This window comes from Podarcis filfolensis (assembly GCF_964270895.1).
Source record: "Podarcis filfolensis genome assembly, chromosome: 4".
Lineage (NCBI taxonomy): Eukaryota > Metazoa > Chordata > Lepidosauria > Squamata > Lacertidae > Podarcis > Podarcis filfolensis.
In genome coordinates this window covers 97,834,660-97,846,884 of record NC_139607.1, presented here as the reverse complement: position 1 = coordinate 97,846,884, position 12,225 = coordinate 97,834,660, and the positions used below count along the sequence as shown (strand labels likewise).

Genomic DNA, 12,225 nt, shown 5'->3' with positions numbered 1-12,225 from the left:
CTTTACTACAGATCTGTAAATACACCTCTGCAATGTCGGCCTCAACTTGTTGTCATTTAGTTGTGACCCCCTGGACCAGAGCACGCCAGGCACTCCTGCCTTCCACTGCCTCCCGCAGTTTGGTCAAACTCATGCTGGTAGCTTCGAGAACACTATCCAACCATCTCTTCCTCTGTCGTCCCCTTCTCCTTGTGCCCTCCATCTTTCCCAACATCAGGGTCTTTTCCAGGGAGTCTTCTCTTCTCATGAGGTGGCCAAAGTATCGGAGCCTCAGCTTCAGGATCTGTCCTTCCAGTGAGCACTCAGGGCTGATTTCCTTCAGAATGGATGGGTTTGATCTTCTTGCAGTCCATGGGACTCTCAAGAGTCTCCTCCAGCACCAGAATTCAAAAGCATCAATTCTTCGGCGATCAGCCTTCTTGATGGTCCAGCTCTCACTTCCATACATCACTACTGGGAAAACCATAGCTTTAACTAGGCGGACCTTTGTCAGCAAGGTGATGTCTCTGCTTTTTAAGATGCTGTGTAGGTTGGTCAGCAAATGAGCTGGTTGCATCTGTTTGTGGGGTTGTGGGTGCTTCTCCCCAGCAGTCGCAAAGAAGGGAGGACCAAAATCTGGCAAAAATAGTCAGCTTTTATTTCTTTGAAGAAAAGGGGGTCAAGGAAAGGAGCAAAGGGATGGGCTGTCGGGGGGGGGGCGTTGCTCAGGTGAGGAGGGCGTGTCTCAGCATCTCCTTCTTGGCCGGGGTGAGCCTTTGGGGGAAGAGGATGTCGAAGTACATGATGAGGTCCCCCTTGCAGGTGGGGTCGCTGGCCAGGGGCATCCCTTCTCCTGGCACCACCTTGAAGTACTTGGGGCTGAAGGTAAAAGAGAGGCCTGAGTCAGATTCAGTGGCTGGGGGGGTAGAAAAGGGGAGACACCACTGGGGATTGAACCAGGGGCTTCTGCATTCGAAGATGGTGCTTAATAATAATAATAATAATTTATTATTTATACCCCACACATCTGGCTGGGCTTCCCCTGCCACTCTGGGCGGCTCCCAACAGAATACCAGACTTTTAGAAGACATCTGAAGGCAGCCCCGTTTAGGGAAGCTTTTAATGTTTGATGCATTACTGTATTTTAATATTTTGTTGGAAGCTGCCCAGAGTGGCTGGGGAAGCCCAGCCAGATGGGCGGGGGTATATATAATAAATTATTATTAAAAATATTATTATTAAAAATAGAATCAAACATTAAAAACTTCCCTAAACAGGGCTGCCTTCAGATGTCTTTTAAAAGTAAGATAGTTGTTTATTTCCTTGACAACTGGTGGGAGGGCGTTCCATAAGGCGGGCGCCACCACCAAGAAGGCCCTCTGCCTGGTTCCCTGTAACTTGGCTTCTCGCAGGGAGGGAACCACCAGAAGGCCCTCAGCGCTGGACCTCCGTGTCCGGGCTGAATGATGGGGGTGGAGACGCTCCTTCAGGTATACAGGGACAAGGCCGTTTTAGGGCTTTCAAGGTCAGCACCAACACTTTGAACTGTGCTTGGAAACATACTGGGAGCCAATGCAGGACTTTCAAGACCGGTGTTATGTAGTCTTGGCGGTTGCTCCCAGTCACCCGTCTAGCTGCCGCATTCTGGATTCCAGCTCTACAACTCTTAGGATTCCTGGGATAAGGACTTACTGTACGATGTCATTGAGAGGGATATTGAGCAGCCGTTCGTCGAGGGTCCTCACATCCACGGTGCACCCGGTCAGAGCCTGCAAAGCAAAGTGCCGGAGGCCGAGGGCAGGTTAGTTATCTGTTTATTAGATCTAAATATTGCCTTTCATCGTAAGATCTCGGGACGGTTCACAGAATACCAAGGTTAAGGTAGCCTAAATTCCAGACAGCTGAGGCAATTTCTGAATTACAACAGGAGTCTCCTGTGTGTGTGGTTTGGGAGCTGCACGGTCAGGGAAAAAACAATACTGTCCAAGACTGCGGAGAGAATAATTGGGTTCCCTCTTCCCACCTTGGATCAAATCTATGCTTCCAGGTGCCATAAGAAACCTGCAGAGATAGCGCAGGATAGTGCGCGCCCTGGAAATGATCTCTTTCAGCTTCTGCCTTCTGGAAGAAGGTCCAGGGTTATTAAGACTAGGACTGAGAAACAGTTTCTATCCAAATGCGATTTTGGTTTTAAACGCAGTGTAAGGTAGTCTTAAGGCTGCGGGTGGTGCTATGGGTTAAACCACAGAGCCTAGGACTTGTTGATCAGAAGGTCGGCGGTTCGAATCCCCATGACGGGGTGAGCTCCCGTTGCTCGGTCCCTGCTCCTGCCAACCTAGCAGTTTGAAAGAACGTCAAAGTGCAAGTAGATCAATAGGTACCGCTCTGGCGGGAAGGTAAACGGTGTTTCCGTGCGCTGCTCTGGTTCGCCAGAAGCGGCTTTGTCATGCTGGCCACATGACCTGGAAGCTGTACGCCGCCTCCCTCAGCCAATAAAGCGAGATGAGCGCTGCAACCCCAGAGTCGGCCACGACTGGACCTAATGGTCAGGGGTCCCTTTACCTTTAAGGTAGTCTCTATGGGAGTATATTGTATTTAATTATGGGGTATCAGAGTTTTTAGGGGGCTAACCAGGCTGGGGTAGCAGGCTTGTTGGTTTTTGAATGTCTGATGTAGATATTTTCAATTTCTTTGTTCTGTATGGGACAATGACAATAAAGATTATTGTCTTGTAGCGGAGTCACACTTTGAATCCTGCGCACAGAGAAGCCTGGCTCTCGGCTTACGTCCAGCATTTTGAGGACGGCTGGCTCTGTGGAGGAGTCCTTACTCCCGGTCCCTGCGTGAGTGCTGGGCCTGCCTCTGGAAGCAGAACGGGGCTTCACACAGAGAAGCGGCAGGAAGCCTCCTTGGAGGGGTGGCGGCGGCTGCAAACCTAAGGATGAATGGGCTCTGCAGTGACACTGAGCACGCGGACGGGAGAGGATTGGCAACGTCGACAAAGGCAGGAAGGGACAAGCATTTCTCGCCCCCTGTCGCGCTTCCCTCTATGCAGGCAGGCTGCGGGAATTCAATTCTAGCTGTGCTCTTCAAATACGGGACTGAAATTCCCCTGTAAGACATTTCGTTCTCAAGCTGCCAGAGCTCACTGGTGAGAAAGAAAGGAAATCGAGGCTGGAGCCGAGGTGTCGGCCTTCAGAAAAGGCTGCCCGCTGCCCCTCTCTGCGAGTCTCTGCTCGGCCGTCTTCCGTTAGCTCAGGAGGGATCCTGAGAAGAGGGTTAGTCTGCTAGACTCCCCAGTAACATATAGTAAGCCGAAGGGCATAATAATAATAATAATAATAATAATAATAATAATAATATTTTTATTTATACCCCGCCCTCCCCAGCCAAGGCCAGGCTCAGGGCGGCTTACAAGCAATTATAAAAACAAGTTGAATGATTACAACTTAAAAACAAAATTAAAATACATTAAAATATTGAAACATTAAAATATTAAAATGTAGCCTCATCGCAGGAGGAGAAGGAAAAGAAAAAAGAAAGAGAGGGAGGGAATCAAATTGGCTCCAAGCCAAAGGCCAGGTGGAACAACTCTGTCTTACAGGCCCTGCAGAAAGAAATCAGATCCTGCAGGGTCCTGGTCTCATGAGGCAGAGCGTTCCACCAGGCTGGGGCCAGAGATGAAAAGGCCCTGGCTCTGGTTGAAGCCAATCTAACTTCCTTAGGGCCCGGGACCACTAGGGTGTTGCTGTTTATGGACCTTGAGGCTCTCCGTGGGGCATACCGGGAGAGGCGGTCCCATAGGTACGAGGGTCCTAGGCCGTGAAGGGCTTTAAAGGTCAAAACCAGCACCTTGAACCTGACCCTGTACTCCACCGGGAGCCAGTGCAGCTGGAAAAGCACTGGGCGAATATGCTCCCATGGCAGGGACCCCATTAGGAGCCTCGCTGCAGTAGTCTGCACCCGCTGGAGTTTCTGGGACAGCTTCAAGGGCAGCCCCGCGTAGAGCGAATTACAGTAGTCAAGCCTGGAGGTGACCGTCGCATGGATCACTGTGGCCAGGTCAGGGCGGGAAAGGGAAGGGACCAACTGCTTGATGCAGCGAAGGTGGAAACCTGGGGAGGAAAAGGGAGCTAGTTTGGCTCCCAGAATGCCTTCATTACCTTCCCCAGAGGGAGGGGGGCCACATAGATCAGGTTATCGTCTTCTCTCTTAAACCTGGGGTGGATCTTCTCCTTGACAATGAAGATGATGTCTGCCGGGATGATGTTTGGGCCCTGGAACAAAACGCAGGAAGAAGCCAAAAGGGCGTGGTTCAGACCCAATGGTTGTCCCCAGCATCTGCAGGGAGGGCAGAAAGTAGGACCCACTGACCCCTTTGCCCACCGCAAGGTGCGAAGCGTGCCCAAACAGGAGCAAGGCCGGTCCCACCTCCCCACCCCCAAAACAACCAAGTGCTGCACCGGTTGGATTTCGACCTGATGTTATAAAACCCGTGGCTGCAGTCCGGAGAAAAACTGCTCATGCTACAGCTATTGAGGCTGGGGACAGGAGCGCTGCCCTTGCCCGGAAGAAAGCCCTGTGAGAATTACAGTATTTTTTGCTCCATAAGACGCACCTAGCCATAAGACACACCTAGTTTTTATAGGAGGAAAACAAGAAAAAACATATTCTGAACGAAACAGTGGATGTATGATTTTTGTGGTTCATGCTATGGCCACAGACATGTGATCTGACGGTGAGTTTGGGGTAGCCCAATGCAAAAATCCTGAGGATCCATGTGGATCCATGCTTTGTAACCATGTTTTTGCGCCCCACGAAACAGTGGATGCATGATTTCTTTGGTGCAGGCTGTCGCCATGGACCTGCTATGTGATCTGATGGTGAATTTGGGGTGACTCAATGCAAAAATCCTGAGGATCCATGTGCTTTTACCTCCCCGCTCCCAGGCAGCCTCCTTTATTGCTAGCCTCCCTTATCTCGCTTCCGATCACTCGCCAATCAGCAGCTTTGTTTCAACACCCACTTCCCTCTTTCAAAAAAAGAGAAAGCACGATCTGCTTTTTGCCGCTGGGCAATTCGGCTCCAGGGACCACGCATTCGCTCCAGAAGACGCACAGATATTTCCTCTTACTTTTTAGGAAGAAAAAAGTGTGTCTTATGGAGCGAAAAATACGGTACCTCTCCAGTTTCGTGGGGACTAACTTTAGCACAGGGTCGTGCGAGGTAACCCTCGAATCGGAATCATCCTTCTCATAACAGCAAATATTGAGATGCAATCGTGGGCAGGGTCTCTCCAAGATTTAAGCAGCCTCCCTCCTCCCTCGCACCCAAGGTGGCGTTACCTGGTCTCCCTCCTCTTGAAAGGTGATCCTGGTTCCTTGTTTCCACCCTGGGCGCACATCGATGGTCAAGATCTTGTCTTTGATGGTAGAAGCGTGGCCATCGTCATTCATGACCTGAAGGGTTTAGAGAAGAATCATGGAAGTCCCTGGGTGAGTGGCCGCCGAGACCATATAACACCAGTCCTGAAAGACCTACATTGCCTCCCAGTACGTTTCCGAGCACAATTCAAAGTGTTGGTGCTGACCTTTAAAGCCCTAAACAGCCTCAAAGGAGCGTCTCCACCTCCATTATTCAGCCCAGACACTGAGGTCCAGCTCCGAGGGTCTTCTGGCAGTTCCCTCCCTGTGAGAAGTGAGGTTACAGGGAACCAGGCAGAGGACCTACTCAGTGGTGGCACCCGCCCTGTGGAACACCCTCCCAGCAGATGTCAAGGAAATAAACGCCTAAGGAGTTCCTTTCCTTACCCTGCGAGAAATCTTGATTTTTTTGGTGCACCCGTAGAACAAGTCCTCCAGAGAAAGGTAGAGATCTCTCTCGATCGGAGGGTCCTTCTTTTTCACTCCCTTCCCTCGCAGCCCCCCGAACGCCATGTTGACTTCAGCCCCTTCTGCAGTGTAGAACTCTAAGCAAGAAAAAAGTCAGTGTCAGGGTGTGTGTGTAGTGGTTATTATTATTTTTACACACTGCTAACTGAAAAAGTAGGAAGATGCCTGGGTGCCACCACTAAGAAGGCCCTTATAAATACTCAGAATTGTGGCAGCCTACCTTAAATGAAAGAAAGCAAAGGATGCCGGTGGCATTTGCGAGTTGCCGTCTGGCTTTTGATAACCGCACCCCCCCCCCCGCCCCTCACCCTGTGGAAAGGGCTCTGATCTGGAAAATGCTCGAAAACAGGGGAGATCTGAGATGAGTGGAGTATCTTGACGAAACGCGGTGCATGTGCCTACCAGCAAAGGGGTTGCCTCCTCCGAAGAAGTCCTGGAAGACCTTCTCGGGGTTTCCGTGGAACACATAGCCTTCTGTCCAGGGGGTGTCCACCGTAAACTCCAAGGGGATTCCTCCTTTCAGGCCTTCCTCAGCAAATTTGTCGTAAATGCCCTTCTTCAGTGCTAAGGAAGAAGGAGACAACAGGTGGGGAGGGGAGGTGTTTCTTAAAAAAATATTTTTATTGCTCAATTTCCACATAACAAATTATCAAACCATACAGTCACCTGCATGATCCCCCCTTCCCTCCCCACCCCCAAGGACTTCCCTCAGCTCCTCTCCCTGATTTCGCTTACACATATTTTCTCTGCATATTATAAAATTATATATATCCTTACCTATCTGTCCTTTATGTTATCAACACTAAATTTGTGTATGTTTATTCAAAACCTGCCAAGGAGTCCAGTTCATTTTGTTGTCCTTTTAAATAATTTGTAAAAAGTTCCCATTCTTCCCTGAAGTCACAATTGTACTTGTCTCGCAATTTGTATGTCAATTTGGCCAGTTCTGCATATTTCATCAATTTTTCTTGCCACTGTTCTTTTGTCGGGCTTTCCTCATTCTTCCATCCTTGTGCTATCAAGACTCTTCCTGCTGTTGTAGCATACATAAACAAGTTCCTTATTTTCCTTGTCCTACAACCCCTAACAAAAATGCTTCTGGTTTTTTTGCAAATGTCATTATAAACATTTTCTTCGATTCATTATATATCATTTCCAATTTTTTAAAAATTTCTTTACATTCCCACCACATATGATAAAAAGACCCTTTTTTCTCTTTACATTTCCAACAAATATTAGAGCCAGTTTTATACATTTTTGCTATCTGTACTGGTGTTATATACCATCTATACATCATTTTCATATAATTTTCTTTCAGAAGGGAACGGTCTGTACATTTTAAATCTGTTTCCCACAGTTTTTCCCAGTCCTCAAATTGTATATTATGTCCTATATCTTGTGCCAATTTGATCATGACCGATTTTACCTCCTCATCTTTTGTTTCCCATTCTAGCAAGATGGCATATGCTCTCTTCAGCAGCTTCACTACTTCTTCTGTGACTTCCTTTTGAAATCTTCTTGTTGTTGTTGTTTAGTCGTGTCCAACTCTTCGTGACCCCCTGGACCAGACCACGCCAGGCACTCCTGTCTTCCACTGCCTCCCGCAGTTTGGTCAAACTCATGTTGGTAGCTTTAAGAACACTGTCCCACCATCTCGTCCTCTGTCGTCCCCTTCTCCTTGTGCCCTCCATCTTTCCCAACCTCAGGGTCTTTTCCAGGGAGTCTTCTCTTCTCATGAGGTGGCCAAAGTATTGGAGCCTCAGCTTCAGGATCTGTCCTTCCAGTGAGCACTCAGGGCTGATTTCCTTCAGAATGGAGAGGTTTGATCTTCTTGCAGTCCATGGGACTCTCAAGAGTCTCCTCCAGCACCAGAATTCAAAAGCATCAATTCTTTGGGGATCAGCCGTCTTTATGGTCCAGCTTTCACTTCCACTTGAAATCTAGAAGTGGTGTAACTAAACCTTTTCTTATTATCTTCCTTGTACAACTCATGTAATTGTCTTATAATGTAACCAACTCTGAAAATTATCTTTGGCGTGGGAGCAGACGGGAGACAAGTTGGGACATGGAAGGTGGACTGCCTGATGGTCCGATCTACAGAGGGCAGTCCTCTCGTGGAAGGGTTGCCAGGTCCAAGCCAGTTTAAAGGTGAAGAACCCCAAGAAGGAAAAGGAGAAGGGGCCTCAAAATTTGCAGCTGGGCAGAAAACTGAGCAGGCAAACAGCTCAGCTGGTCACAGTCTTCCACACAATGGTGAGATGTACACTGTAGTTCTCATTTATCAAATTTGCATCTATGCATATAAATTAGCCAATCTGTGTCTCTTCCTGCGTTGAAGGTGCGGCTCAGTTTAAGAATGGTTTCGGTTTAAGAACGGACTTCTGGAACGGATTAAGTTCGTAAACCGAGGTACCACTGTCCTTGCACCTCACCCATCTGACTGGGTTTCCCCCATCCGCTCTGGGCAGCTTCCAACAGAATATAAAAGGACACAACAAAACACCAGGCATTAAAAAGCTTTCTGATAAAATAAACGACAGCCAAAGAAATGCATCATTAAATACTCAGGCAAGCGTCCTTGGCCGAGGGCCTTTCCAAAGAGCGCAGCACACACAGATGAAGCGAATCCCCTCCTACTCACGATCGCTCAGGACATCGTAGGCTTCCGCAAGCTGCTTAAACTTCTCTCTGGCCCACGGCTCCTTGTTCTTATAGGGGTGGAACTTCAAGGCCAGCTTCCGATAGCTGCAAAAAACACACACAAAGAGGTTGCTGCAGTCACAGAGCCAGGGGGAGTGGTCTTGTACCAACCAAGCTGGCCCATTGAGCTGAGTACTGTCTACAGTGCCAGGCATGGCCAAACTTGGCCCTCCAGGTGTTTTGGGACTACAGTTCCCATCATCCCTGGCCACTGGTCCTGTTAGCTAGGGATGATGGGAGTTGTAGTCCCAAAACATCTGGAGGGCCGAGTTTGGCCATGCCTGGCACAGACAACAAGCATCTCTCCAGGGTTTCAGGTGTAGGATATTATCAGGCTTACCTGGAGATGCCTGCCTGGAGTCTCTCTCTCTCTGTATCTCCCCTGCTCCCCTAAATATATACATTTAAGGACTCTTTCGCTAAGTGATTTTAACAGGCCTGAAAGCACCGGCCAAGTGTGTAATCCTTCCATTCAACTAAAAAAATTTACGAATCATTGTTCACATTTTACACTGGCATTGTCTTTGGGCAAGGAGATGGGGGTGGGGGCGTTGTCTTTTGGTTTGGGTTACCAGCAATTGATACACAAAAACACAAACACACATCCTCCTTTAAGACCAACTTGGTTAATTCCAACCGGGGGTCAGATCCACACACCCATCGACTTCCATCTGTGAGTCAGATTCCTCCGCTGAAATGAATGTGAACGAGTGGCCGACCAGAGAACATAGTAATAATAATTGCATATTTATTTATATACATTGCAATAATAATAATAATAATAATAATAATAATAATAGCAGCAGCAGCAGCAGCACTGCTGCATCAGGCCAGTGGTCCACCTGATAGCTTTCGCCTCCATAAAATTGCCTAATCCCCTTTTAAATGAGCCCAGCGATACATTAAAAAGCAGCACAACAGCAGCAGCACCATTAAGCCCTAAGCATAAAAGGGACCCCGACCATTAGGTCCAGTCGTGGCTGACTCTGGGGTTGCGGTGCTCATCTCGCTTTACTGGCCGAGGGAGCCGGCGTACAGCTTCCGGGTCATGTGACCAGCAGGACTAAGCCGCTTCTGGCAAACCAGAGCAGTGCACGGAAATGCCGTTTACCTTCCCGCCGGAGCAGTACCTATTTATCTACTTGCACTTTGACGTGCTTTCAAACTGCTAGGTTGGCAGGAGCAGGGACTGAGCAACGGGAGCTCACCCCGTCACAGGGATTCGAACCGCCGACCTTCTGATCGGCAAGTCCTAGGCTCTGTGGTTTAACCCACAGCGCCACCCGCGTCCCAAGCCCTAAGCATATGTGTGTACAAAAACACACAGGGGATATGCGTATCTTCAGCAAGTTGTAATGTGCTGGACTAACACCTGGGAGACCCAGCAGCTTTGCCTTCTACACAACAGAAAGTGTCCTCTCATATTGTATCATTGTGGTACATTGGCTTGACAGCCACGGACAGAAATTCTTTACAGAGGGTGGTGAACACAGCGCATGATATCATGGGCTGTCACTATCAGCAGAAACCGCCCCCCTCCTCTCTGGAGAATCAGCAGAGAACATCAGCAGATTCTTGGAATGGGAGGGGTGAAATCTCCTCAGTCACCTGAGCCCACTAGATGACATTGCAAGGGATCGTTGCCTTAGGAGAGCGAGGAAAATTCTCAGGGACGATTCACACCCCGGCCAGCACCTCTTTAATCTTCCACCCTCGGGAAGGAGATATAGAAGTATAATCAGTTGTACCAACAGGCTAAAAAACAGTTTCTATCCGTGGGCTGTTAGGCTGCTGAACGGAAAATAATATAGTGCAACTGACTTTCAGGGTTGGTGTGTTGTGCGACAAGCACACAGAGTGCAATGAAATTGAGTGTTTTTTGGGGGGAGGCTCGGTTAATTTCACTGTACACAGGTGGTACATTGACAATAAAGGTATAAAAAAGAGAGAGAGAGACAGACCCAGCAGGGCTGGATTTTGGGATGGTTCCCCTGTGCAGGGTGCTGAGTTGAGTAGGCACAAAACGGAGGAGATCCCTAATTGAGAAGATCCTTTGGGAGGGGCATCAAATGTCGGCCTTCCCTAGGGTGGGCTGCTACCAAAGTCACCCAGGTTAGAATCTCCACTTGGCCATGCAGCACCCTGGGGTGTCCTTGGGCCGGAGGTGGTCTCTCTGCCTGACCACCTCCCTCCCTCTCAGGGTTCTTGTGAGGATGCAATGTGGGGGGTGGGGGGGGGGAGAAGCATGAGCGCTCCTCCAAGGAAAGGGGAGGGGAGTGGCAAGAAGTGTAATAATCAGTGCTTTTTTTTCGGGGGGGGACGCATACCCCTAAATATTTTGTGAATCTTTGTACTTTTGTCCACTTACTGCATTTATTTTTCCCAATTTGAACTACAAAATGGTGCTTTTCTTAAGTCAGAACGACCCCTATGGTTTTTTTTTTTAAGAAAGAAAGCACTGTGGTATACAAATTTAATTAATAATAATAATATTATATCACTGAAAATCAGGGCTGCCATATGTCCGGGTTTTCAAATGCGGAATTGCTCAACAACTTTCAGGTTAAGAAAAGCTCAACAAAACAAAACAAAACAAACAAATGAAAAGCTCAACAACTTTTGGGGTGTCCTGGTTTTTACGTTTTGAAATATGGCAACACTGCAAAGTATCCTGCGTCAACGAGACATTTGCATCATCACACCTCCAGCATCTTCTCAGCATCAGAAAATGCCTTCCTGCGAAGACCCTATAGACTCAAAACATCCGTTTTTGCTGGGGCAAAAGCAGTTTCCGGTGCGCAACGCATAGCAAGTCCTGGCAATCAGTTTGTTGTTCGCAGGGGGGGAAATTCTATGATGCTGTGAAATGGGTACCCTGATGTCATGGTGATTGACAAGGTGCGTGGCCTGTGGTGGGCAGGGGAAGGTAAGGATCCGGCCCACTGCTCTCAAGCGGACCTGTTTGCAGAGTTGGGAGGAGAGACTTGGAGAGGGGGCTGGCAGGAATCAGGGGCCAAACATCCCCTGGAAAAGCGGTGCGCAATAATGTAAGGTACCCCAAACATAAGGCAAAAACGCACCGGTAATAAAAATCCGTGCATCGCGCGTATAGATAGGGGAACGTGTGCACGCAAACACCACCGCGTGGATCCCGCATGTGCCCCAAACACACACACACACACGCAGACCCGTGTCCCGCAACCCCTCCCGGGTCTCACGCCTTCTTGATGTCCGCATCCTTGGCGCTGCGGGTGAGATCCAGGACGGCGTAGTAATCCTGACCCATCGCGGCGCTTCCTCCCGGGCCAGGCCAGGTCCGGCCCGCCTGCTCTGCCCACTCGACCCCGCTGCCTCGCCCGTTGCTAGGGACGCCGCCCGGCCCCGCCTCCCCCGCGGTGCATGGCGGGAGTCGTAGTCCTTTTGCGCAGCTGGCCGCGCGCGGAGCCCCATTCTCTGCAAGCTTTCCTATTGCTGCGCCGCCGCCGCCGCATGCATTTGCTGCATGCTTGCAATGGCTGCGCCGCCCCACGCACCGACCACATGCACTTGCTGCGTGCTTGCATTTCCCGCACTGCTGCGTGCTTGCCATTTTGTGCAGTCGCATGTTTGCGACTGCTGCACCCGCCGCGTGCATTTGCTGGATGATTGCATTTGC

At 49.3% G+C, this 12,225-nt stretch overlaps 2 protein-coding genes across 2 annotated transcripts in view; both read right to left on the bottom strand.

Annotated features, from left to right (window-relative positions):
• MRPL48 (mitochondrial ribosomal protein L48) overlaps window positions 1-12,225 on the bottom strand; it is a 116,306-nt gene that overhangs the window by 54,040 nt on the left and 50,041 nt on the right. The gene's annotated exons all lie outside the window — the stretch shown is intronic.
• Window positions 617-12,050, bottom strand: DNAJB13 (DnaJ heat shock protein family (Hsp40) member B13). Its single transcript, XM_083610103.1, has 8 exons — window positions 11,789-12,050; window positions 8,512-8,615; window positions 6,273-6,434; window positions 5,790-5,947; window positions 5,325-5,438; window positions 4,143-4,256; window positions 1,672-1,748; window positions 617-858 (listed from the first exon to the last, which is right to left on the bottom strand). Exons 1-8 carry the CDS (start codon window positions 11,854-11,856, stop codon window positions 705-707), a joined length of 951 nt encoding a protein of 316 aa, XP_083466229.1. The 5' UTR covers window positions 11,857-12,050; the 3' UTR covers window positions 617-704.

What these genes read in the sequence shown, in the direction of transcription:
- DNAJB13 (XM_083610103.1), bottom strand. Translation starts at nt 11,856, where the DNA reads ATGGGTCAGGATTACTACGCCGTCCTGGATCTCACCCGCAGCGCCAAG. An exon ending in AGGAGGCAACCCCTTTGCTG is followed by an intron (nt 5,948 to 6,272) that starts GTAGGCACATGC and finishes TTTCTTGCTTAG; the next exon opens with AGTTCTACACTGCAGAAGGG. An exon ending in TTCAAGAGGAGGGAGACCAG is followed by an intron (nt 4,257 to 5,324) that starts GTAACGCCACCT and finishes GTTTTGTTCCAG; the next exon opens with GGCCCAAACATCATCCCGGC.